Below are 27506 nucleotides of genomic sequence, written 5' to 3'. Positions count from 1 at the left end.
GTCAGCCGACGATGAGTGCCTGCGCGTCTTTCTCATTTGTCATAGTTTCTCCGATAACGGAATTTAGGAAATTACTGGGATATTTCAATTTTTGACACAACGAAGCGCGTTTTGCGCCAGATGATGAAAGTCGCACTGATTTTTTTCTCAATTTTTCTCAATTTTTTTCAGTCTGCAGACTTTAGAAACACCGGAACGAGAAATTTCGTACGCGTTGTACGAATCGGGTGAACTTTCGTAGAACCCTAATCCATTATATTCGATTTAAAAATCGTTCTCGCTTTTTCTGTTTTTTTTTCCCCCCTCCAACGCCGAATTTCCGCATCGTGTGATCGGTGCCTCAGAAGTAACCTGATTGCGCACTTCTTGACTGCTCCAGGTTGAAATTGGTCTTCTATACTTCTTCGCCACACGTCAGTTACACACCGCATGATGACGCGATTATATTGTTGAAGTCTTCGAAACACACGTTTCGTGAATAATGACAACACAGGTAAGAAGCTACCGTGATGTTATTCTGCCACGGTATTATATCCTCGCATATAATGAGGTCTGAATAGGGTAGTTATTAAATATTACGGTGCCTCTTATAATACCTCTGTTGTACCTTTTGAAATACATATATCGCGTGTAATGTATATATATATGATGTGTGTGTGTGTGTGCGTGTATGCGATGTGTAATCCACATAATCGGTTTCTTGAAAATTTTCCGCTATCACGAAACTCTCCGTATAGCACGTTTAAACCCATCCACATGGTGTTTGTACGGCGGTAATGGCGGGAGCCAGCCGGGTGTAGTGGCCGTATAATTGATACGTTCAAAGCTGAAAGAGGCACCACGAGCAAAGCCTCCGGTTGCGGTTGATTCGGACAGAGACGCCTTCCTCTTGGAACAGTGACTGTACGATACGTGAACGCGTTTCTGCCGCGCTTTATAACTTATAAGCGGTGAAAGGGAGGCGGCAATCTCCAGGCCCTTGAGTCAAATGCTAAAACACTCGCACTTATCGCACCATCAAGATTCTGCAAATGTATTGACTACCTGCAATTGGTATACCGATACGTACGACTCGTACGCGTTTGCGGTTGATTTTCATTGTATATTGTAATTGTATTAATAAAAACTAATTTGCATTGGTACCCATGGAATAATGCGCCCTGTTCTAAACGTGACCCTCTTTGGCCTTATCGTGTGGTTTTTTTTTTTTTTATTTAATTTTTTTCTCCTTCCGTTCTTCTTTCGACCGATCGTACAGCGGTCGCGTTTCTTCCTGTGCCGCACAGCGATGCTCAGGGTGCGCCTGATTCGACACCCGCGTTTCATCGAGAGGTATTTTTTACCTGGATTCGCGACGTGGGAGAAACGTGAATTGACGAAACGTTCGTGTCACGCAGCACTGTGTCATAATCGTTTGGAAAATTTCAAATTAGAAGAAAAGTCAACCTCGCTCATATGAGGCCGGAAGCGGTTCGTTCTTTCGGGAATTCAATTCATACGCACTGAAGACGGCTTGACAGAAATATTATTTATTTATATGGTATAAAGTTACAGCTTATGGGATTTTCGTAACAAAGTATTCGATCAATTTATGCATGGTCGATGAACCTGCTCTTACTTGTTGGCAAAATGCTGTGATATTTTATTGCGTTTTTGCTCCCCTGTTACAGGCGCTAATTACAACAACGCGAGGTGATAATGCCAGCAGCTGTTTTCTGTGTAACGCACGTTAAGGTATAACCGTTCCACTAAGTGAGCACGCTGCAGATATACTCACTCAGCTGAATGAAAAGCTGTATGTATGATCTATAATCTTGAAACTGTTGGTTGATACGGAAACAACTTTCAAACGCGATGATTAATACTTTTATCTTGTAAATCTAATGGCTTGTATATTTTATACGGAGGCACTTTTCTGACGTACTTGTATATAAGTATATATATATATATATATATATGTAACAAGCGAAGTGTGGTAATATTATTTACGTCAGGCAAATCAGCCGTGGCGGTGAAATTGAATGTCTAATGTAATCGATGAGTGTTTGATGGTTAATTTAGCGATACAGGTGACTGACTTACTACAGATTTTTGTCATTGTTACGATTTTTAGTGACTGTGAAGCTCATTTTCTCAAAACGATTATTTTCCTCTGTACAATATCGTAGAGCGGCAAAAAGATACCGTGAATTCATACTGGATCACTGCCTGTAGTTAAGAACAATAATCGATTCTTTCCAATCCAACGGCACTGCGATTCATTTTGTGAACAGTAATTCTTTTATCTAGATGCTTATTTCGCCTTCAATTCGTATAGACGTGCAGTAATAACTAGCCGCATACTTAAGTCGGAAAAAAATGAGGTCTTAATGTCGTGCAGTGAGAGAGGGAGAGAGAGAGGTGGAGGCTCGTCGGACAAGTCAGTCAAGATTGCTTCGTTATTTTTTCTTCTTATTTTTTACTTTTTTTTCTCCACCTCGAGGGCAAAATCTGATGAAAACGAAATGTAGTAGGTAGCTGGCGTTCGAACAGCCCGGATAAGGAACGAGTACTAGATTAATACCTATGCACGTACATACATTCGTACACGGTGTAAGTATGCACCCGTGTAAACGATATGTATTACTTGAAGTTAGGCGGAGAGAAAGAGGGAGAGAGAAAGAGAGTGGCCAATACCAGCTCCAGCCAACCAGTGTACCTATTGAGAGGCCACGAAACGCTCCAACGATTCCAACGCAGGTTGCCTTGCCGCGTCCTTGTCGATTTGTTACGTCATCGGACGTTGCCTTTTATAAATTCTCTCAGTCTACCAACGTGACTCCGATCAATCGGACTCGCAAGATTATTTGCTTACTTGTCTATCGGTTATAGAGTCTAGCGGACACACGCTATCTCTTATATATACCGTTCGGTTAAACTTGCTCGACTGGATCACAGTGGTGACAAATGCTTTTCTCGTCATTTGTAACGAATGGTCGGTAGAATATTTCACACGACTTGAAACGGTTATATTGCAGCGATTTGTGACTTTTTGTTGACACGTAGGGATGTTTTGAGACGATTTCGTAGAATGTTACAACATGTTTTGGACGAGGAATTCTGACTTCTCGATTATCGCGGTATGTTTTAATGTACGGTGCAGGTTCTTGGTTCTTTAACCTGGCATTAGCGCACGGGGTTATAATCGGCGTAAAAAAATCAACGATCAAGATTTTGCGATTAAAGGAAGGGATGGAAAGATAGGCACTCGACTACCTCTGTAGAAATACATCGATGTTGATGATGCTGCCGCCGCTGCTGCTGCTGGGATCTTGCGCAAGGATCAGATCGTGCAGCGGTCCGCACAAATTATGGTTATGCGATTCTCGTCCATCCGTTCCTCCGGAACGAACGCGGAATTATGAATTTTTATTATAATATATCCCCCGATCGGAGGGGGGGGTGAGATTATTTTCAATAGGACCTATGACACTGGGGTACGATAATTCTCACGCTTTCCAACCTCTCGCATCTGTATTTTAACAGTTCTTTCTCTTACGCGATATTTATGTTATACCTGTAACTGCACGGGGAAAAAATAGATTTTTCATATTATCGGAGAGGTTCTACATGTATCTTCTTGTTGTTTATTCTATGTAGAGTGTGATTTGAAAAACAAAAAATACAAGCTTATACCCAATCTACATTTGTCGGAAAATATCGCATTAAGTACAATTGCGCAGTGAGTCTGCACGATCTTTTACGATTTGAACACGTACTGGGTGTGGACGCCTTCTCTTCTCTACGTGTAACAAGCGCTTATAGAGCAGAGTGCACACCTATGTACTAACAGATGAGGTGGAGGAGGAGGACGTTGGACGGGTAATGTGGGTTAGGATACTCCCGTCTATCCATTGGCTACGTAATATTGCATATAGTGAGCGGTCTCGACCACGACGACGAGTGTACAGCTATATAACAGGAACGAAGAGGAGGAGGAGGAGGAGAAGGAGGAGGGGGAGGAGGAGGAGGAGACCATGAGAACTCCTCGCTGAGAGAAAACACCCTCGCTTATGGGATCTCGAGTCTCGACCTTTTGCTCACGATGCCGATGAAATATCGTCGAACTGCAACAACTTCCCCGGCTCCTCAGACCCGAGGAAATATTTACACGTACACGGTGATCGCGTCGAGTTTTCGAATACCGTTCAAAGATGCAACGACATTTTAACGAACTTTTTCCGTGGAATAATAAAATTTACATCGAATTCGAAGAAAATTTTTATTGAAATATAACGAACCCCTTTCACCGTTGATTCAAGTCGTCAACTTATCTAAATCACACTCAACATGCGTCGTCGATCAATGAATATTTATTACGTCGTACCGGACACTTCGATATTTTTACGCATTCTTACTGTAAGACATGTTTTTTCTTTCTTTTTTTTTTTTAACATTCAATTTTTTGCACAGTCAATCTATACAATTTGTTTCTATACGCCACAATGGAATTAGCTGCCAGTCTACAAGAACAAAGCAAACTGGATTTGAGCTTGATTTAGATTCACGGTTTTTTTAAGCTTGATTCGTATACAGCGTTCGAAAAAGCCAACTATTAATATTCGTCTCGATGAATTATCTCACCGATCAATCGAAGACAGCAATTTTGATTTGACGCGTGGAATGTAAACCGGTTTTTATTCCATCAGAAATTTTATTCAAATTTGAGGTACGCCTGATTACAGTTTGCATAAAAACTCAAGTTTGCCAAATTTATTTTCCATCGTCAACTATCGCACGGTAATTGATCGATCGATTCATTTATTATTCAATGAATCGTGAAAACGAACACCGATCACTGTTATTAATTACCACAGCCATTACATGTATGCTTTTTTTTCCAACTTTTGATTTCTTTGACGCGTATAATGGTCAGTGTGAGATATAGATCACAGTGAATGGGAATTCACAATCTGGGTGTACGCTCGCATCAGAGGGGACGGACGTAATATCCTTCTTAGGCCGCTTTTCTAGGTATTCCGAGCCCTGCAAGAGCCTCTGCCTCCCCACAAAGCCAAAGTATCGTCTTACCTACCGGGCTCTGACTTATTGCGTTTAAACCGGGACGACTGCACGAGTAGGAAATATACACGAGTTCGTCATGCCAATGCTGAATTTTCCACAGTTATTATATTTACCCCGGGGATGAAGTCGAAGCGAAGGTTTCCGGTACTAAAAATTTACTATTATTCTCCTCGCAATTATACTATGTTTATCGTAATAATTGCGAACGTCGATTCGCTTACCGACAATGAATGCAATTATATTATAGTAAAACCGAGATTTAGCGAAACGTATAATCACACGGAAACAGAGAAAGAGAAATAGAAAGAGAATAATCAAACCCCGATGACTTCGGGCTTCAATGGATCAAATTCACTTCTCAAATTCAATGAAAAAACAGCTATTACATTTATTGAAAAACTTCCTGTATACGGTGCACGTATACTCTATAAACGACGAGTCACACGGTGAGGTTTAGTGTATTACGGTATTGATCGATCCGATGTCACTGTCATCGTGCCATCGCACAATTTTATATGTACATGTGTCGGTGAGATTTCCGCTGACGACGCGCTCGTTCGAATCTAAACAGCCTGATAGATTTATAGAATATCTTTTTTTACCTTGACGGAAGGAAGCCCCCGGTCTGCACGAGGTTGACTTCCGTTCATCTGGCTTCTGCTTTGATCGGAGTTCGGAGACCTCGACGCATAGCCGCTTGGATATACGTGTACGTTATACTATACCGGACCTGAACGTGGAAATAAGTCACCTTGGCGCCTACAGATAGGCAACCGGGCGTTACAATTTCGTTCTTTGAAATGGAAAATTGTAACTCCGGTTGACTATCCGCAGGCGCCGAACCTGCTTGTTTTCACGTTTGTACGCGGTATACATAGGCGTATTTTTTCACACTCAATGATGGGCTCGAGTCGATTACTCGATATGAATTTTTTTTTATTGCAGTTCTCGAAAACATTTCTGCTGTACAGATTTTGTAATGTTAACGCGTTTATGAATAGAAATATTTGCAAAATGTTTGACGGATTAATATGTGACGTGACAAGAGTTATAGTAGCAATGAAATTATTTTTTATTCGAAGGAGCGCATCGAGAGTATATTCCTGGGCTTGCGGACCTGCGTGCTGGACCTATTAATATACAAGATCATTAGAGATCGTGTCGTTGTCTGCAGGGTACTGCAGGGTAGTAAAGTCGCGACTGGTTCATTAGGGCCGGGTCTCTATACCCGGCTCGGGATCGTTTTATAAATTTATACCGGCAGCTAACGCTGCACTTCCGGCGTAGAAACAATGTCCGCCTGCTGCACGTGTCCCGGAATACTTAACGCGCGATAAGAGCGAATGCGCGCCTGAAACAACGCCGCTGACTGCTTACTGTCAGAGAGGGTTGAACTCCATCCTTATTTTTCTCAAGTTACATCCGAACATTTGTTAAGTGAACTTTCCGCAAGTACGTGAAAATAAAAAAAATAAAGTAAAAGAAAAATTAGGCAAATTTTCGAGTGGATTTATGGCAAGAGATGAGGAAGAGGTAACACCCTGACTGTACCACAAATACGAGATCAAGACGAACCGGCCACGTTTCAGATATCTTCTCGTATCGTAGGGACAAAACGCTAGGCGTTATTTTCTCGGAATAATACAGCTATACTGCAAACTTGATGCTAGAGTATTTTCACTCCGGGGAAAGCCGCTTGAGGATCTCGTGCGAGTGGTAAGAAAGTCTCATCATAATCTCACCACGCAAGTAGTTGCTCTTAAACGTGGCTGTAATGAGCGCCAACCTCACCTCCCTTCGTTTTGAGACCAGGATATTCCCACACACTGCAGGCGCGTTCGACGAATACACGTATGGATGTTAGAAATAAAATTTCGCAAATACCGCCAAGAGGTAGTCGCATAGTAACGGAAGACCGATATCGCGAACCGATTTATTTAGTTGCAGCTTGGATGTGTGTGCTTATAACTAGCGACATGCGAGAACAAACTACGCGTGTGCATTCAGAGTCGAGGAGAGAAAATCGCCGAGCAGACCAAATTGAACGGTAAACTACCGTAACGCGGTACCAAGAAAGTATATATCCAAGTTTGTCTGTCGGCTGGAATTGCCACGCATCGTTCGCTCACTACACGAGATCGGTTTTATCAAAGCTACGCGTATCCAGGACTACTTTTACTCCGTAGAGTTTCTTCGATCTGCAGCAGCGCCTACGCCAGCTGCTTGGATATTATGTGCACCGACACTAATCCTGACACCTTTTGTTGCGAATTAACAGAACTCGATCTGCACGTGTTTTCTGCATACACTTTATTTCGCATTCCTCATGATTCTAGACTCGAGAGAGTTTGTTCTGTGTTAGTACGCGGTCATATTTTACTCGCAATCAGATTTGTTTGACAGGATGGCGCTTTCTTAACCTCAGTTTTAACACACAATATTGCAGTATTGGACTTACTGCTTAAACGGAAATATTTCAAACTTACTTCCAGACGATTTGTACGTTCTTACGCTGCGGAGACGGTCATTGCAGCTCTGTGTCCACTTCGTATCTCATACATTATGCCAGTGCAGTTACAAAACGCGATTCGCGATGTCGCGGCGAGCCCGGCCAATTAACTCTCGTTCGTCTCGACGAGAGAAGAGGCGGCACACGCTGTTGTGGGTGAAATCTGACCATATAAACAGTCTTTGTGGGATCCAGGTTCACCGCACGTTCGTCGATTCACGACGTCCGCGTGAGAAAAAGTCACGCGCGTCGCGGAGATCAAAGCCAAACTCAGACTCCGCACACCTTTTCTCCACATGCAACGCCATGTTCTTCAGCTGGGTGGACCAGGTCGAACCCGTAACGAATCGCACCCTTGATCGTTATATCGTGAGACAGTAATCCCTCCGCTTTCAAACTATGTAGCGTGGATTTTGGGCGAGACTTGATCGTGATTTGATCGTAAATACAGATGTCACGGATTAACTCTAATGGTGTTTTATAGAGAGATAATATTTGTCTATCTTGGTTGCTGAAGTTAGGTTCAGATGTATCTTGGATGTATCAACCAAGTAACCAACCCTTGGCACTGCAAGTCAAGAGTTTCAAATCACTTATTACCCCAAATATCAACATAAACCCAAACTGGTGCTAAAAAGAAACCGACCTGTGCACATGTTGGACGATCCGCACTCGGACTGCAGCAGCAGCAGCAGCAACTCATTTTCTGCAGTTCATGACTCTTCGACACCAAGTGCATAGCTGGTAGCTCTACGCCACAGGTTAATGGGTATAATGTGAGAGAGAGAGGAAAAAAAGAAAAAAACGTGGAGGAGAAAATGACAGCGGCGATAATCGCAGCAACACGTGAAGCATATTCGTATGGATCTCGACACCGCGGTTGCTGCTGTTGCTGTTGCTGCAGGCTCTCGAGCCTTAAAGGATCAGACCATGCACGCTGCTGCACGTGTTCGCCAGATGCGAGGGAAATATGGCTGCGGTTTGTACGAATGTGAACACAACCAGCTATGACGAGACTGTATGATGACCCAGGCCTGTCTTCTCGCCCCGAGGACGAGAACTACGACTATGACTAGGGACGATGTCCACAATTGCGAGGTACTTTCCCACGGCTACAATGACTCTGCTGGAGGAATTCTTCGAGATTACGGAAACACTGCTCGTCGCATATATGTATACACGTGTACAGTACGCGCACACGCACTTATACCCCTAAAAACTTGACGATTTATGTGGTAACACGCAAATTAAGCTACATTATTACACGCGGTCTTGTGTGTATGTTGCGTGATACAAGCGTTCTTCGAGTTCAGGGTGTACCAAGTTTACCGAGTTAATGACCATGCACGATACGGTAAGCTGTTGTGCCAGATGTCGAACAAACGATCACGATAAATACTCAGCTGACTTAATCTTGTACCCATTACTGATTGTCAAGGCAGCGAATAGAACGGTGAATATCTATGTACTCACGGTGTGTCGCTTGATGGTATATTAAACTCTGTTGCCACGTTTAAATAACAGACCTGACATCTTTAATCCGATGATTTTTTCGTTTTCTTTAGTAGTTTATCATTAGTCAGCTCGTTATAACAAAGAATTCCCCAAAAGCAAAAAAAATCCTACCAAATCCACCATTGAATTACCTGCAATAATTGCATATTGAAGGAAACGGATTTTTTCCCGGTGTTATAAAATGATTGGTAACATTCCACCTGACGGCGCAAATTATCACCCAGACTCTGATTGTATATTAGATATCTCCGCGTGTGGTTGCCGACGTATTAAACGTCGTATGGCGGTGGTTTGCAACGGGGTCATAACTTCCGTATCTGTTCGCCGTGAGTACACACAACTGTATAATTGTACAAAGAGACAACCGAGCGATAGAGAGGAAGATAAGGAAAGAAGAAAAGAGTATCTCTATTGGTATTCATGCGGTATATGTATTGTAGTACGTATTCGCTTTTGTCTCGCGTTGGATAATATCTTCCTTACGCGTAGACATCACACCGAACAAGATCTATGTCTCGCATGAATTTCTTTCAGACATATTTTATCTGACGCACGTTTCTTTTCTCCTTCGTGGATGGAAAAACAGCTTGATGGTATACAACGAAAACAAAAACATTAAAAAAGTTGAAAAGTTTTGACATACTGAAAGGTGATGTACGCTTGACTTGAAATTGAACCGTCAAAAAATTTTGAGTGTTTTGTGTTCTGGTTTTTGTAGGCGCGTGTGGTTGACAGAATTGGGGCGTCACCGTATCTGTGTTACAAAAATATATAATTTTTTTTTTTTTTTGTTTTTCCCTCGTTTTAACTTGGGTATCATTCAAAACGCGCTTATTCGTACAAAAGTATTCATACTTATAACGGTGTTTTTTTGTTCTCGTTACACGTAATCGAGAATTTCCATGTCACGAACGTAAAGTATATTCTGCGTCTATATTTCGCTCTATGCCCTTATACACTCTAGGAAACAGGCACCTTCGTCAATTAATGATGTCTCGTCTGTACATTTACGAACGCACAACGACATAGAGGAAGAATTTCTCGACGCTGCAGTTTCATTGCGGTGGTAAACAGTCTTATGGTATTATTTCAAAGACGACCTGCGAGCCTAGACCCTGTAATTATCACACACTCTTGAACCTATCTACGATCAGCAGCATACCGGAGAAATCAGTGTCCTACACATATTACCATGTTATTGAGTATCGTTTACTGACGGCAATAAAGTAATCACCCTATACGCTAAAATTTATTTAAACCGAGAATCACCATGTCGACATGTACATTCAACCACTTGTAAAACCCCTCGGAATACGGCATGCGTAAACCCGATAATCGTCGCTGCGTTTACGGAATACATTAGGTATTAAAGGAAAGATGTGAAACTATGTTCGATGATTATAAATAATCCAGATCATTTACCGCAAATACATTTCCTACGCACATCTCAATACCTGTGCGGCATGAAACGCCAACAGCTAATGGGGCTTTGCACATATTATCCTCGTGTTGTGCATTTATTTATTTTCGTCTTTTTCGTCGTAAAATTATTACAACCAAGCTCGTTCGTATTCCTTCCGTATAATGGTTACAGTACAACCTACCAAATAGACGTCCACGTCAAAGAGCATGGGTGTATTATGCATTTTTTTGGGAAGGCTGTTATTCGGTTGCTTCTCCGAAGAAAATGGGGCCGACTTACTAATTGACTTCTGGATTGTTCCTTGGTGGGTTGTTTTATCTTTCGTGGACTTTGCTTCATTTTACTCCTCTACACTCGTACAGTCTATGTATGTGTACGGTGGTTTATGTTATCAAGTTGGCTTTACTGTGCACACGCATGAACGCGACCGAGGGACTGCTGGATTTTATTTAGAATGTCAACGGTCGCACCCACCGAATCCTCTTCAGAGTTTCGAGTGTCGGGTGCTGACAGATTCCAAACTCAACCATGGCGCCTGCAGTTCACCCATCTCGTAACTATAAGACCATCCTCAGATTTTTAGGGAAAAAAAACCGGAAGAGGCTTACGTGTTGTTGAAAATTTATTCAACTTTGTAACTGTAACGTGTAAAAACGAAACTTTCCCGCGTTTAGCAAGAGGAAGGATTACAAAATCTGAGGATTTGCGTTCCGTTTAAGCACTTGCAAAAACGTTCCTTCGCAAGTATCCGACGGGTTCCTGTTGGTTTTTACGTACCTCGGAGAACGGATACCGATGAAAAAGCTTGACGGTTCACGCAGCTCTCTCCCTGCAGTTAAATTGGATCCATTAACACGGATCATTGAATATTGACACGGAAACAAATTTCACACACAATGTACGATGGATTTACGTGCTCGGTGGTAATTATTATACGCAAACTGCGTTCTTTTTCTATTTATTTATTTATTTATATTTGATGAAACTACGTCAGTGTAGCGGTAAAATTTATTTCGTGGCTAATGTTCGGGATTAAACTTTCGAAACGTAGATTCCAATTGGCAAAAAATATTACGTCATTGGATTACTGTACCGAAAAGTTGGCACTTATTAACTGGAAATAATCTGTTCTATGGGTAACCGGTAACGTTTAGGGCATTTTTATTATTTAAAGATTCAGTTGAAACATCCGCTCGTCGAGTACCGAATGAACTTTGAACCGATGTCTTGCACACCACGACAATCCTCGGGAATTTCAATTACACCCAGCTGTATATTCCGCCTCCTCTAAAACGCTTAATACATATTCCGTTGTACTTTAGACCGCCAGGTATGTACACATATATGTATGCTAGTGTAATAAATTCTACACGGGACGTCTGCGGGGGAAAAAACAGTTTTGATACATTTGTCTCCTTAACGTCATAGCTAAAAATACCAAATTTTCTCATCATAAATGATTCAACTCATCGATCGTAGTCTAATAAAATAAAGAAATAAACTTACAAGTTTTAAGGAACCATTTTATTTCACACTGTTTTTACCGATTTAACAGACGTGCAAATATGTATGGGCGGAATTCAATATAAGCGGATATAATAAAAACACCAATTTGGACGGTGATTCGCGATCATTACGTGCGCTGGCTAACCGATACAACTATAATCAGCGATAGATGGAAAGTATTGGCCGGCCGGATAAGCGGATTTATGAGATAACATTGCGTCAGTTTTGTAAACATTTTTTTTTCTCATGTAACACTCCGTGGCCAAATTAGGATCGAGTGATATTAACGGTTCGATTTTATGTTCCAGGTCGGAGACAGAGGATGGGAAGTTCATCATGTTACCGTGACCAGAGTCCCCGGTTACGGATTCGGTATCGCCGTCTCCGGGGGTCGGGACAATCCTCATTTCACGAACGGAGATCCCGCGATCGCAATATCTGATGTACTAAAGGCCGGACCCGCCGAAGGAAAGCTTCAGTAAGTCTATTCATCGTGATGGTACCTACTTCATGAATTTTCTTATCGGTTTAACGGCTCGACTGTCCGTGAACGAGCTGAAATTACGAAAATGGTATTCTCCCCGTAAAGTACACCGTTAAATACGCCTCTCTCAACCACTGATTCCAAGTTATTGCTCTTCTATAAACCTCGCCCAAGGCCTCAACCTGCAGGGAGATCTTTCGCGGAGCAAACTCTAAAACCACCCCGAGAATATGACCAGTTATCAGCTGAATTTAATGGGATTTCACTTCTTGCCGTGATCTCCATTCCGCCTCTTCACCTTAACCTTCGCGTTCCTCGGTCTCGCGGACGACGACGAGACTTACGATGCACCGAGACTCTAACTTACGTTAGCCGTAGATACGTTCTCTGGAGTTCTACGAGCGATAAATCACTCCTTCGTTCCTTCGTTCCTTCGTACATACTTGCGTCTTCTCCCCCAACGCGATGAAAGAGTTTTATCAGGGAAAAATCGTTTTTAAGAAGATACCTTCTCATCCAAAGCTTGTCGTAGATCTGAAACTACTCTTATAATATCCGTAATCATCGGTTGATCATGTTACGTTACAACTTCTCCTCAGAGTGAACGACCGCATCATATCCGCCAATGGCGTTTCCCTGGAGGGTGCCGACTACGGAGCCGCTGTTCGCGTTCTTCGAGACTCTGGATCAACGGTCCTCTTGGTAGTGAAACGCCGAGCTTCTGCGAACGTTCCTGGATCTCCGGGCACATCTGTACCACAGAGTCATAGATTAACTTTGACGAGGAACAACAAGAAAGACGGTAGGTAATGCCGCCCTCGAGTGAAGAGATCATAATCCTCCTCTCTTGGAGCTCAACTTCCATTTTCACTTGTCCCACAGACTTTGGAATCATCCTAGGATGTCGTCTTTACGTAAGAGAAGTAACGCGCGAAGGTACCGGAGTCCGACCCGGGGATGTTTTGACCAGAATCAGCGGTGTGGCTGCGGACAATATGAGTCTGAAGGAGGCTCGGAAGCTGATGGATCAATGCAAGGACCGACTGTCGATCGTCGTTACGAGAGAAACCCCGGTTCCCTCGCACTCCCATCAGCCCAGCAAAGGCGAATCGGGCGAGTATCTCTCCGCTGCTAGCTACAGTAGTCAAAATCTCTACGTACCGCCACCCACAAGGCAGCCTATGGAAGACAAAAGTAATCTCGCACCCAGGGGAAGATCGAGGGGACCTCTTTTAGACGTATCACTCAGCCAGCTTGATCTACCCGCTACTCCGACGGTAGATCCTCCCAGACCACCGCCACCCCGGCCAGAAGGTGAGGCATTTAAGACTGCTGTGGAGAGTATATTGAATGTAATTCGTGGGTGCCAGTTCTATTTATATGATTTATCTTGGTTTAACTTTACCTTTTCGACTTGCAGATTATTACAGTTCAAGGAGGCAACTCTACGACGAGGATCCTCTCATTCAACGAACAAAACAACCCATGTAAGTTGACGGAATGTATTATTGAATTAAAACCGCACTGCGAAGAGGTGCAGACGCATCCTTTTGAAAATATTTTCAACTGAATTGCATTTCGGTATCACTTATGCAAATACAAACCCCCGAAAGTGTAGTTCAAGCTGGCATGCAATTCTTGATTTCTTCACATGCTTGTTATGTATGAACCTCGAGTGTTTGATTGAGAAAATGTATTTGCAGTTAGTAATTGTAGTTGCAATATATAGCTACAAAAAATTTCGTAACTTTCAATGCACAGGCCGGATCCTAGGTTCATAACGTTCCAAAAGGAAGGATCGGTCGGGGTTCGTTTGACAGGTGGAAATGAGACCGGGGTTTTCGTAACTGCGGTTCAACCGGGCAGCCCGGCGTCTTTGCAGGGTCTACAGCCTGGTGACAAAATACTCAAGGTACAGCTATAAAATATGCATAGTATTATTCAAAAAATTGTAAGAATATTTTTATGAAGAATGATTGGAATATTTTACAACCATAATCTGTAAAATCCATTAATTTATTTTCATCTTAATCTTTAAGGTGAATGATATGGACATGAAGGGAGTGACCAGAGAAGAAGCGGTACTCTTTTTACTAAGCCTTCAAGAACAAATCGATCTCATAGTGCAACACAGGCGTCAGGAGTATGACCAAATTGTGGCATCTGGAAGAGGCGACTCTTTTCACATTAAGTAAGAATGGGTGTTGATATTTGCGCGTTGTGATAATCTGTTAAAGTTATCTGAGTATACATTTAATTTACTGGTTTTTCATAGGACTCACTTCCATTATGAACAGCCTGAGAAAGGAGAGATGAGTTTTCGCTCTGGCGACGTATTTCATGTCGTTGACACGTTACATAACGGTGTCGTAGGCTCGTGGCAAGTTTTCCGAATCGGACGAAACAACCAAGAAGTTCAAAAAGGAATAATACCGAACAAGGCACGTGCCGAGGAATTGGCTACAGCTCAATTTAACGCTACTAAGAAAGAGCTCAGCGCCAGCGAAAGCAGAGGCAGCTTCTTCAGAAGACGACGTGGTAGTCATAGGAGATCTAAATCACTTGGCAGGGTGTGTGGTCAATCTTTTTACTTTTTTTTCACCTGCAAAATCTGAATTGAAATTTTACTATGTGTTGCTTGCTCACAGGATCATTGGGACGACGTTGTATTCTCAGACAGCGTAAGCAAGTTTCCGGCTTATGAACGAGTCGTGTTGCGACACCCAGGATTTATTAGACCTGTGGTTCTCTTTGGACCGGTAGCTGATCTCGCTAGGGAAAAGCTACTCAAAGATTTCCCTGATAAATTCACGTCTCCTCGTAAGTTTCCTGTGTTATGAGTGGCGGTATATTTTTTATTGAAAATTTAAGTATAGTAGCGATAACTTCATGTATAATTACTTTCCAAACGTCGATTTCAATCATAGAAATGGAAAGTCAGATGGACGAAAGCAGCGGAAAGAGTACCAAATCTTCAGGAATCATTCGATTAAGTGCCATAAGAGAAGTAATGGACAGAGGAAAACACGCGCTGTTGGATATAACACCAAATGCTGTCGACCGTTTGAATTATGCTCAATTTTATCCTATCGTAATTTTTCTCAAAGCGGAAAACAAACAGACTATCAAAGAAATGCGTGCTGGGATACCAAAGTGAGTTTTCAACTAACAATAAACTTGTTTAGCAACCACCTGCAATTTTTGTACCGGGCTTATTTAATGTCTCTCTTCATTCAGGTCGGCACACAAGAGCAGCAAAAAGCTACTTGAACAGTGTCAAAAATTGGATAAAATCTGGGGTCATGTATTCAGTGCAGTTGTTACTCTGACCACACCAGAAGCATGGTACAGAAAACTCAGAGAATTGATAGACAGACAGCAACAAGGTCCTTTATGGATGAGCCAAACCAAGGTGAGGTTTTTCGCTCTAATATGGCTAATCTATTGTATTGTTCTGATATAATTTTTGTGTAATATGGCATTTGAAATGCAGGGTATCGAATTATTTCAACAAGAAATGTGAATAATTCATTTTTTTTTATCGACCAGTTGTTTTTCTCAAGGTTGCATCTAAGACTGCACTACATGATAATGCAAAATAAAAAGAAAAAACAGAAATTACCTTGATTCAATATATGCATGAACATGTAATCTGGGACCTTGATTAATTGTATACTTATACTCTTTGTCTGGGAAAACAGAACTCTGAGAAAACAGAAAATCGTATGGTAGAGGCGAAAAATATTGCTATCTAATTACAATTTCTGATAGCTGGCGAGACAGTACACTTTTTCTTCAATATACATTGCTTTCAAGTTTAAACACAATTCTAACGGAAGTAAAATTTTGAATAGTATAAGTAACTTGTAATTTATACCTTCGCATCTATTATCAATTTGAAATGCAAAATTTGTTTGCTCTTGAAATTATTGTTTGCTGCTTTTGGGCTGTTACAGCAGCGTTACTTTGCCCTGACGATTATCTGTTATCCACAAATATTCGTAAAAATGCCATAAGGATTATTTTGTGTAATAATAATTGATTTTAGAAAATTTATGGTGTTGGTTGTAGCCAATAGAGATGGTGTCGGACCTGTATCTTCCACCTTACCATCCCTATCGTCCGCCAACTCCTCCACCATTTCGTGACGTTGGGGCATATTACGAGCATAATAATAATAGCATCAATGTGTTGCCATTGCCGCCACGTCCTCCAAGTTCAAATCGCCTATCTCCACCCTTACTACCTCCTCCACCTTTACACAGTTCCGCAAATGTCATTCACGAGCAATTTTTCGGCTACGTATAGATCCCTCCTTGTTTAAACAGATCCTGTCCTGTAATTTGTGTATATTCAATGTTTTGTATTGTTTGTAGTGTGTGATATGATAATTATTAATTGGTGCATGAAAACGTTTAATTTGTGACTGTCGACTCGTATTCGATTCCAAATATCCAATTTGTGTACTTGATTGACGTGTGAATTTTTATTATTTGTACTACAACTGCAGTTTGTTCATAGATCTGATAACTTACTCATAATTTGTTTAGTTGATTTTTTTAAATCTATATTGTTAGTTATTTATGGTACACAATAAATCAATTGTCGGTTCGTAAGAAGAATTCTTTTTATCTGTTCGTTCAAATTGGCAACAAATTGTACACACGTATCGTGTGAAAGCTTTCTCTATATTTTACTCCTTTTCTTCATGCATTGTTGAATTGAGTGTTCTTGAATATTCTAAACCAGTATTGATTAAAATTAAATTATTAGTTGAAAATATTTCCTCCTCACGTATATTCTGAAAAGTTTGAAAATTCTTTGATACAATGCGTGAGGATGCTTCACCCTAATTCTAAAATCGGTAATTTTGTAAATCGTAGGTTTTATTTCGTTACCGAAATAAAAAATGATAAGGTGATCAATGTTGTAAATGAGAACATTGAATGGAAATTTCGGGTAACATATTTAAAAAACAGAATGCCATATTAAAGTATAATTACACTTTGTTAATAACCACGTGTAAGCTTTTAATGTGTATCGTATTAATTGCACTGCCGTATTCAATCCAATTCACAATTTTGTTGTACTTGTCTTATCCCCACTGTTTTGTAACGTTGCGACACGTGTGTTCTGTGAGCGTAGCCGGAAGAGGCCCTTTCGGATGACTTCCTGTTCCCGATGACTTCTCGCCTCTCCTACGCTTCCTCCCCGGAGAGTGACCTGGAGCTGAGCCCTGCTCCTCCCCTTCCTGGTGCTTTGGGGCCGCCAACTAGGTTGAAGAGTAGCTCCGATCCAAGCATCGCTACTCAAGACGACACTAGTGCACCACCGCCGTATACCACCAATTACCAGGTAATCATTTTCAAATTACGTCGCACATGCAGTTCCATGATTTTTATACCACCGAACGTTCATTATTTATATCTGGTTCAAATGTTGCAATTTTTTCCATATCTATAGGCCTTTGAACAGCATAAGCGGAGGTCGCAGGGGGGTGTAGGTGATAGCAAATATGGTTTTTCAATACCTGGTCAAACCAACGATCAGTCTGGTCCACCTCAATATCCTGGGGGGCCGCCTCAACAAAGATCGCCACACCAAGGACCACCTGATTTACCACCTAGAGTAGATCGCAATGCAAAACCACCAAATCAAACACACCGTGGGACTGCTGGGCGAACTGCCCAGGAGAGACTTGCTAACAAGACTGATTCCGTCCTGGATATGGGAAATTATATTAATGCTACCCCCCATAGAGCTAATGCCACATCATCATTAGAAAGAGCACAGCCAACAGCAGTAAGAGCCAGTTATTTTCTTAGTTTCTTGATATTACGTGCTTTGGAAGTTGGTTCTGTTTGTTTAAAAAGACTTTCATAATTGGATTCAGGAATCTTACTGTGTTTTCAATTTTCAGGGAAGCTACGATAGTATGTCTTCTTACGATTCGTATAATAATACAAACGGAAATGCAACGTATACAGCCACCAATCTCAATACATCGACCGGTCGACTAGGACCTAATGTTCCAGATGATTTGAAGAGCGGTGGTGTTCCTGTTTCACCACGGGCTCACGATCCTTACAGATTCACAAGGTCTACAGCACAGCCTATTCCAGCTCAAGAAAATCAAATACGTACAGATTATGCCAAATACAGGTGCGCGGATTTATTTCTCTACCAGACTACCTTGAAATTGTCTTTTCATACTTCTAATGAGTACAAGTGACTGCTTTGATTTTAAGATTGTCTAGATCGATTGATTTAAATTTCAACTGTTTCTGCAGGGTCGTTCGAAAGCCTCGATCGATAAGGAGAACTTGTGGAATATATATTTCCAAAAGAGATACCTTAGTTTGATTTCACGTCCATGTATTATATCTGCCACGTATTTTCATTGCCCATTTTTTAAATTGTTTTCTTGCTCCCATATCCTAGTAAGCTAGATCTTTGCTTTTCCCGTATATGTAGCCGGACGGGAGATTATAAACCCGCTGTTCCACCCCCTCAAGGAAAGCCGACTGGTTCTTACAAGCCAATACCACCTCCAAAACCCAAGAATTACAGGCCTCCACAGCAGCCTTTACCTCAAGATGAGACGAACAACAGTAGTTTGTATCAGCATGCCAAAAGTTATTCCATCGCCACATCACACATACACAATGGGGTAAGTTATCGATATTTAACTGAGAGATATCAATTTGTCTACATTTTTATTCATATGATATCATAATACACTTCTCGTGATCGCTACAAATATCGAAGTTCCTTTTATTTTCCTTTCGATATGATCAATTGAATTTGGATATGGCAAACTCCGGGTCCAAACAATTTAAATAGTTGGTAAATACATGTAAACAGCGGTCGATCCTTGGCAGACGCTATTATGAAAATAACAATAATACAACCAATTTTAGGCTGAAAATGGCAGTAACATTCAGCGTAACAGCGGCCAGTACTACTACAACATTCCTCCACCTAATCGTAATAACGAGGGTTACAACATGAACTCAAATCACAGTCACAGTCACAGTCATACGTCACCGCTGAACCACAGTCACAGCCTTAGTCACACGCATCCTCACTCCAGCTCCCCCATGACGCATTCCCACAGCAACAGTGCCGGACAAATTAACGTTGGCCATGCACAAAATCGCAACAATATCAATCATAACGGACACAGTCACAGCAATAGTCATGGAGGTGTTACGGGAAATACGGGAAATGGGAACTTCAGTCACAACAACAGGGAGCCCAACGGACTCGATCTGGCGGGAAGCAGAGAACAGAGAGGCAGTGCTTTTGAACTATACAGAAAACCGTTGCATCATCACAATGTAAGGTATGAGCCATCGTGTCGTATCCCGTCTCGAACACCAAACACATACTTTTTCTAACAAATATTCCACATCCCTCATGCATTTTATATAACTGATACGAAAATGGACGATTGAGACTATCAGGTAAAATGCGAATGGATCCTATTATTTCATACTAATTAATTTGCCGAAATTCTGCTAATACTTATACAAAGGGATGTTAACAAAGCTGGTTAAAACTCTGCATTCATTAGGATACCATTAACGACACTGAAGTTCAGAATAAAACCGAGGGTCTGGATGGCGAAGGGGAATAACTCGAGAAAAAGAATTTAAAGATAAATAAGGAAAATGTTTTTCAAGTTTTCAATGTCGATGAAATTCTGTGGGATAGTTCTTAAAATGATATTTAAGTGTATATTAATTATTCAGTAATTTACTGCACAAAGTAAGAAATCGAAACACAATGAATTTTTGATGTGCAGCTTCTTCTGGGATTAATCATCCTTTTGACATGACATACATTGATCTATGGTATTTAAAGAATACAGAAATGTATAAAATCATACTTCACTCATTAATTTTCTTTGGATTACTTTACATTATTGAATATAAAATTTAAATACGGTAGAAACAAGTGCTGCATTTGTGATGCAATATGCTGAAAGCCTACTTTGTTGAATCACTGAAACAGAAAACCAATCTATTTGACCATTTGATCAAATACCTCATGTTTCACAGTTAGCGCTTCATGACAATATCAGAGAACGATGCGAGAATTTTTTTAAGCACGTCTTTGACACAAAGAATAAACCGATTTAGTCTCTCTTTCCGTTCAGGCCCTCAACGCCATTCAGACTAAAATAACACAAATGTAACTAACAAATGTGACGGTGATGGTTGATCATAGGAGACTGGGGGTGGCACGGGGTGTGTTCTGTAGCAAAGGTGGTGTTTTGGAAGGACCAGGGGGTGTTACACTCACGGTACCCCCTGGGGCCTTACCGCTGCAGATACAACAAGAAATCTACTTCTCTGTAACAGCTCCACGTATACTCAAAACGCATAATACCTCTGGCCATTGTTCGCCCGTATCACCACCCATGCATCACGGTGAGCTTATCATTACCGATATCTGGTGATGGAATTCATTTCATATATTCAAAACGGCCAATATCTCTATTAAATGAAGTTTGAAAATGATAAGAATACGACTTTTATTTTTTTTTTGAATGTAACGTTCGAGTTATGTAATTCGAATTTGAATTCGGGAATGACAAGTAATATTGCCACAATTGCAACTTGTGCATCAACCAAAATCTGATTAACAACCAAATCCTGAATACGTACACCATAATTTATTTCTGCAAACATATCAAATGACATATTCCACATTGTCTGCTATTGCCCGAGTATTAATGAATCTGTTGTGCCATATCCAAAGAATTCGTATAGAACTCTGTTTTACCACTCTATTGCGTCATACCAAAAATTGTGATGTTTTTATGCATACTTTACTAGTGAAAAGTTATTTAAGGCCCCGTAAATTTAGGTATACTTATCATTTCATGTCTATTCACTCTACACAGGTGAATCTCTACTGAGTCCGGTGGTTGAGTGTGGACCTCGTGGCTTGGATTTTTTAACCCCAGTAGAACTCAAGATTCCACACAACGCTACACCCGCACATAGGCTGGCACTGAAAGCTACTGACACAGAAAACCAATCAACTGCTAATTGGTTGGATGTTAAACTACCGAGCCATACTTCTAATTATGTCACCGTACGTCTTGATCATTTCTAAGATATTCAGTGTGTATCTTATTTTTGTACCAGACAAACACACACGGATAATTTGTTTTAAGATTATTGAATTGACTTTTCTGTTTGAGGGACATTACTGAAACACTATGCTGTGAGTCTGTCCGGTACCTAAGTTTCAATCTGAATAAGTCAATGAACAAAAATAAATAATACTGTACATAATTGTACATTCTCTATGAGAATTTTATTGTTTTGTTTTTCCTTTGTTATTTCTCAACATCATTTTGTAGAATTCGAAATCATGAATAAATTTATCTTCGAGAATTCATTGTTTCTTTCGGGATAATCATGAAAAAAAGTAAGACTAAAATACCAAATAAATTAGACTATTGTATAAACCGACAAAACCATAATTTTATCAAATCGTTTGACAGGTCATTATTGCTACTCCAAACTCTGAAAATGAGTTAATGAATTAAAAGCGTTATGACCTATTGCATGGGTCAACAAGTCTTGTTGCAGTTTATTTTTGCGAATGAGTCATCACATAATAGACACGATTATACATGTATTATATATAGGTATAATATAGGCATCGTTGGTATTGTTAATTATTATTAACATGTTTATTGTGATTTTGTGAGTTTATAAGCGACATTTATTGGACACTACTCTATACATATATAATTTGACCGCATTGCAGAATTATACATTGACCTAGAATAGCAGTAGAATAAATTACCAGCAATACACTCAGATTATGTATAAGCGAGAAAAACCTTGGCAATAATTTAATTGATTTGGAATGTTCAGCGGATGGTGTGAGCTACATCATTTCTGAATATTATGAATATCTACTGTGTGAAATTGACCTTTACGTATGCTCGTTTCATCTCTGGACATGTGTGAGAATATTCAAAAGTACGATTCTCATGGGCGTATTATATGTACGTTATGGATGTTTATAAGCTCAATTCTTTATATTTAGCGATGATATATGATTAACTAATTTGGAATCCTAATATCAATATAACGATACATATACTATAGGAATACCTAACTCTAATATTTCTATTGTGAATAATTGTGTTTGATTCGACACGACTATAAAAAATGATTACCACATTTACATTTTACCTTTACTCCTGCAACCTGTAAAGATTATATTATCTGCATGTGAAGAAAATGATCTGGTACCAAATGCGTTACATAACTAATCTTCTGCAAAGTAAACTATTACGAATGGTCCCAAGCAGCTGCAATCATTGCTTTGAACGTTAGAGTACACTCAGAGAATACTTTTGCCTTTTCAAAACAATCAATTTGTAGACTCATTTTGTAGTGGATTGTCTCGTAAAAACGCAATATTTCGTTGTCAATACTTTGATTACTGGAATGTTTGTTTCAAAATCGCGAAAATCTTTGATTGGATATGTAATATACAATATACTTATGAATACCCGGTCGGAATTTTAATTTAGTTAATTGAATAAATTGATTCTTTATTCGTGGTATTCTAGAAATATTGAATACTCTCCAAAGAATTGAACTGGACCACTTAATGCATACAGTTCATTGAATCTATTCGATTGATAAAGGTTAGTCAAATCTATGAAACCATTAAAGCAATAATTGTCTACCGCTATCATCATATGTTGCATCATAAAGAAATTCTTTCATGCAGTATTTCGACGTAATTTTGCGTGAGAAATCGATTATGCTTAGTCCCAATACGTTGCGATCATTGTATAAAAAGTTACAGCCAGAAAACATAGGATTTCCATCGTAATCTCTCTGCTGTTGATGCCACGCTCTTTTTGCTGCGTTTTCTGAGTTCCTGGTGGTCCAATTAGTCTTGAAAAGGTCATACAAATCGAATCCGAGACCAAAAATTTTCGGCCCCAAAAATAAAAAAAAAAGTAAGGCTAACCCCTTTGCATTTTTGGCGAAAATTTTCGCGATTTTGAAAAGTGCTGGAATCAAGTCTTTCTGGCACTATTCCGACGTAATTTTGCGAGAGAAATCGATTGGGCGCAGTCCCAATACGCTGCGATCAACGCATCGGAAGTTACAGCCAAAAAACGAATACCTGAATTTTCGACATTTTTCAGCAGGTGCTTTTTCCTTCGTCATTTCGCTTCTGTTGATCCCACGCTCTTTTCGCTGTGTTTTCTGAGTTCCTTGGGGTTCAATTGGTCGGGAAAGAGTCATACGAATCAAGAATCAAGTCTTTCTGGCACTATTCCGACGTAATTTTGCGAGAGAAATCGATTGGGCGCAGTCCCAATACGCTGCGATCAACGCATCGAAAGTTACAGCCAAAAAACGAAAACCTGAATTTTCGACGTTTTTCAGCAGGTGCTTTTTCCTTCGTCATTTCGCTTCTGTTGATCCCACGCTCTTTTCGCTGCGTTTTCTGAGTTCCTTGGGGTTCAATTGGTCGGGAAAGAGTCATACGAAACAATTCTGAGACGAAAAATTTTTTGGTGAAAAAAAAAGGAAGGTTAACCCCTTTGTAATTTTGTCGAAAATTTTCGCGATTTTGAAAAGTACTGGAATCAAGTCTTTCTGGCACTATTCCGACGTAATTTTGCGAGAGAAATCGATTGGGCGCAGTCCCAATACGCTGCGATCAACGCATCGAAAGTTACAGCCAAAAAACGAAAACCTGAATTTTCGACATTTTTCAGCAGGTGCTTTTTCCTTCGTCATTTCGCTTCTGTTGATCCCACGCTCTTTTCGCTGCGTTTTCTGAGTTCCTTGGGGTTCAATTGGTCGGGAAAGAGTCATACGAATCAATTCTGAGACGAAAAATTTTTTGGTGAAAAAAAAAAGGAAGGTTAACCCCTTTGTAATTTTGTCGAAAATTTTCGCGATTTTGAAAAGTGCTGGAATCAAGTCTTTCTGGCACTATTCCGACGTAATTTTGCGAGAGAGATCGATTAGGCGCAGTCCCAATACGCTGCGATCAACGCATCGAAAGTTACAGCCAAAAAACGAAAACCTGAATTTTCGACATTTTTCAGCAGGTGCTTTTTCCTTCGTCATTTCGCTTCTGTTGATCCCACGCTCTTTTCGCTGCGTTTTCTGAGTTCCTTGGGGTTCAATTGGTCGGGAAAGAGTCATACGAATCAATTCTGAGACGAAAAATTTTTTGGTGAAAAAAAAAGGAAGGTTAACCCCTTTGTAATTTTGTCGGAAATTTTCGCGATTTTGAAAAGTGCTGGAATCAAGTCTTTCTGGCACTATTCCGACGTAATTTTGCGAGAGAGATCGATTGTGCGCAGTCCCAATACGCTGCGATCAACGCATCGAAAGTTACAGCCAAAAAACGAAAACCTGAATTTTCGACATTTTTCAGCAGGTGCTTTTTCCTTCGTCATTTCGCTTCTGTTGATCCCACGCTCTTTTCGCTGTGTTTTCTGAGTTCCTTGGGGTTCAATTGGTCGGGAAAGAGTCATACGAATCAATTCTGAGACGAAAAATTTTTTGGTGAAAAAAAAAGGAAGGTTAACCCCTTTGTATTTTTGTCCAAAATTTTCGCGATTTTGAAAAGTGCTGGAATCAAGTCTTTCTGGCACTATTCCGACGTAATTTTGCGAGAGAAATCGATTGGGCGCAGTCCCAATACGCTGCGATCAACGCATCGAAAGTTACAGCCAAAAAACAAAAACCTGAATTTTCGACATTTTTCAGCAGGTGCTTTTTCCATCGTCATTTCGCTTCTGTTGATCGCACGCTCTTTTCGCTGCGTTTTCTGAGTTCCTTGGGGTTCAATTGGTCGGGAAAGAGTCATACGAATCAATTCTGAGACGAAAAATTTTTTGGTGAAAAAAAAAGGAAGGTTGACCCCTTTGTATTTTTGTCGAAAATTTTCGCGATTTTGAAAAGTGCTGGAGTCAAGTCTTTCTGGCACTATTCCGACGTAATTTTGCGAGAGAAATCGATTGGGCGCAGTCCCAATACGCTGCGATCAACGCATCGAAAGTTACAGCCAAAAAACGAAAACCTGAATTTTCGACATTTTTCAGCAGGTGCTTTTTCCTTCGTCATTTCGCTTCTGTTGATCCCACGCTCTTTTCGCTGCGTTTTCTGAGTTCCTTGGGGTTCAATTGGTCGGGAAAGAGTCATACGAATCAATTCTGAGACGAAAAATTTTTTGGTGAAAAAAAAAGGAAGGTTAACCCCTTTGTAATTTTGTCGAAAATTTTCGCGATTTTGAAAAGTGCTGGAATCAAGTCTTTCTGGCACTATTCCGACGTAATTTTGCGACAGAGATCGATTGGGCGCAGTCCCAATACGCTGCGATCAACGCATCGAAAGTTACAGCCAAAAAACGAAAACCTGAATTTTCGACATTTTTCAGCAGGTGCTTTTTCCTTCGTCATTTCGCTTCTGTTGATCCCACGCTCTTTTCGCTGCGTTTTCTGAGTTCCTTGGGGTTCAATTGGTCGGGAAAGAGTCATACGAATCAATTCTGAGACGAAAAATTTTTTGGTGAAAAAAAAAAGGAAGGTTAACCCCTTTGTAATTTTGTCGAAAATTTTCGCGATTTTGAAAAGTGCTGGAATCAAGTCTTTCTGGCACTATTCCGACGTAATTTTGCGAGAGAAATCGATTGGGCGCAGTCCCAATACGCTGCGATCAACGCATCGAAAGTTACAGCCAAAAAACAAAAACCTGAATTTTCGACATTTTTCAGCAGGTGCTTTTTCCATCGTCATTTCGCTTCTGTTGATCGCACGCTCTTTTCGCTGCGTTTTCTGAGTTCCTTGGGGTTCAATTGGTCGGGAAAGAGTCATACGAATCAATTCTGAGACGAAAAATTTTTTGGTGAAAAAAAAAGGAAGGTTAACCCCTTTGTAATTTTGTCGAAAATTTTCGCGATTTTGAAAAGTGCTGGAATCAAGTCTTTCTGGCACTATTCCGACGTAATTTTGCGAGAGAAATCGATTGGGCGCAGTCCCAATACGCTGCGATCAACGCATTGAAAGTTACAGCCAAAAAACGAAAACCTGAATTTTCGACATTTTTCAGCAGGTGCTTTTTCCTTCGTCATTTCGCTTCTGTTGATCCCACGCTCTTTTCGCTGCATTTTCTGAGTTCCTTGGGGTTCAATTGGTCGGGAAAGAGTCATACGAATCAATTCTGAGACGAAAAATTTTTTGGTGAAAAAAAAAGGAAGGTTAACCCCTTTGTAATTTTGTCGGAAATTTTCGCGATTTTGAAAAGTGCTGGAATCAAGTCTTTCTGGCACTATTCCGACGTAATTTTGCGAGAGAGATCGATTGGGCGCAGTCCCAATACGCTGCGATCAACGCATCGAAAGTTACAGCCAAAAAACGAAAACCTGAATTTTCGACATTTTTCAGCAGGTGCTTTTTCCTTCGTCATTTCGCTTCTGTTGATCCCACGCTCTTTTCGCTGTGTTTTCTGAGTTTCTTGGGGTTCAATTGGTCGGGAAAGAGTCATACGAATCAATTCTGAGACGAAAAATTTTTTGGTGAAAAAAAAAGGAAGGTTAACCCCTTTGTATTTTTGGCGAAAATTTTCGCGATTTTGAAAAGTACTGGAATCAAGTCTTTCTGGCACTATTCCGACGTAATTTTGCGAGAGAAATCGATTGGGCGCAGTCCCAATACGCTGCGATCAACGCATCGAAAGTTACAGCCAAAAAACGAAAACCTGAATTTTCGACATTTTTCAGCAGGTGCTTTTTCCATCGTCATTTCGCTTCTGTTGATCCCACGCTCTTTTCGCTGCGTTTTCTGAGTTCCTTGGGGTTCAATTGGTCGGGAAAGAGTCATACGAATCAATTCTGAGACGAAAAATTTTTTGGTGAAAAAAAAAGGAAGGTTAACCCCTTTGTATTTTTGTCGAAAATTTTCGCGATTTTGAAAAGTGCTGGAATCAAGTTTC

At 40.5% G+C, this 27506-nt stretch overlaps 1 protein-coding gene across 10 annotated transcripts in view; it reads left to right on the top strand.

Moving 5' to 3' along the window:
• pyd (zonula occludens-like protein polychaetoid) overlaps nt 1-22712 on the top strand; it is a 74512-nt gene extending 51800 nt beyond the window's left edge. For 5 of the 10 annotated variants that reach the window (XM_046632372.2, XM_046632373.2, XM_046632378.2 and 2 more), the window contains 17 exons: nt 12326-12495; nt 13101-13303; nt 13384-13815; nt 13922-13988; nt 14263-14413; nt 14541-14692; nt 14777-15071; nt 15150-15321; nt 15429-15654; nt 15739-15913; nt 17647-17856; nt 17965-18303; nt 18422-18663; nt 18976-19171; nt 19422-19846; nt 20734-20936; nt 21413-22712. In XM_046632372.2, coding sequence (XP_046488328.1) covers nt 12326-12495; nt 13101-13303; nt 13384-13815; nt 13922-13988; nt 14263-14413; nt 14541-14692; nt 14777-15071; nt 15150-15321; nt 15429-15654; nt 15739-15913; nt 17647-17856; nt 17965-18303; nt 18422-18663; nt 18976-19171; nt 19422-19846; nt 20734-20936; nt 21413-21627 — 3873 coding nt within the window. In that variant the 3' untranslated portion in view covers nt 21628-22712. The other 5 variants (XM_046632375.2, XM_046632377.2, XM_046632374.2 and 2 more) reach the window with 5 other exon arrangements.
• Nucleotides 22713-27506: the final 4794 nt, after the last annotated feature.

This window comes from Neodiprion pinetum, chromosome 6, assembly GCF_021155775.2.
Source record: "Neodiprion pinetum isolate iyNeoPine1 chromosome 6, iyNeoPine1.2, whole genome shotgun sequence".
In the NCBI taxonomy this organism is placed as follows: Eukaryota; Metazoa; Arthropoda; class Insecta; order Hymenoptera; family Diprionidae; genus Neodiprion; species Neodiprion pinetum.
Note: the sequence above shows the minus strand (reverse complement) of the source record. Positions and strands in the feature narration are given on the sequence as shown.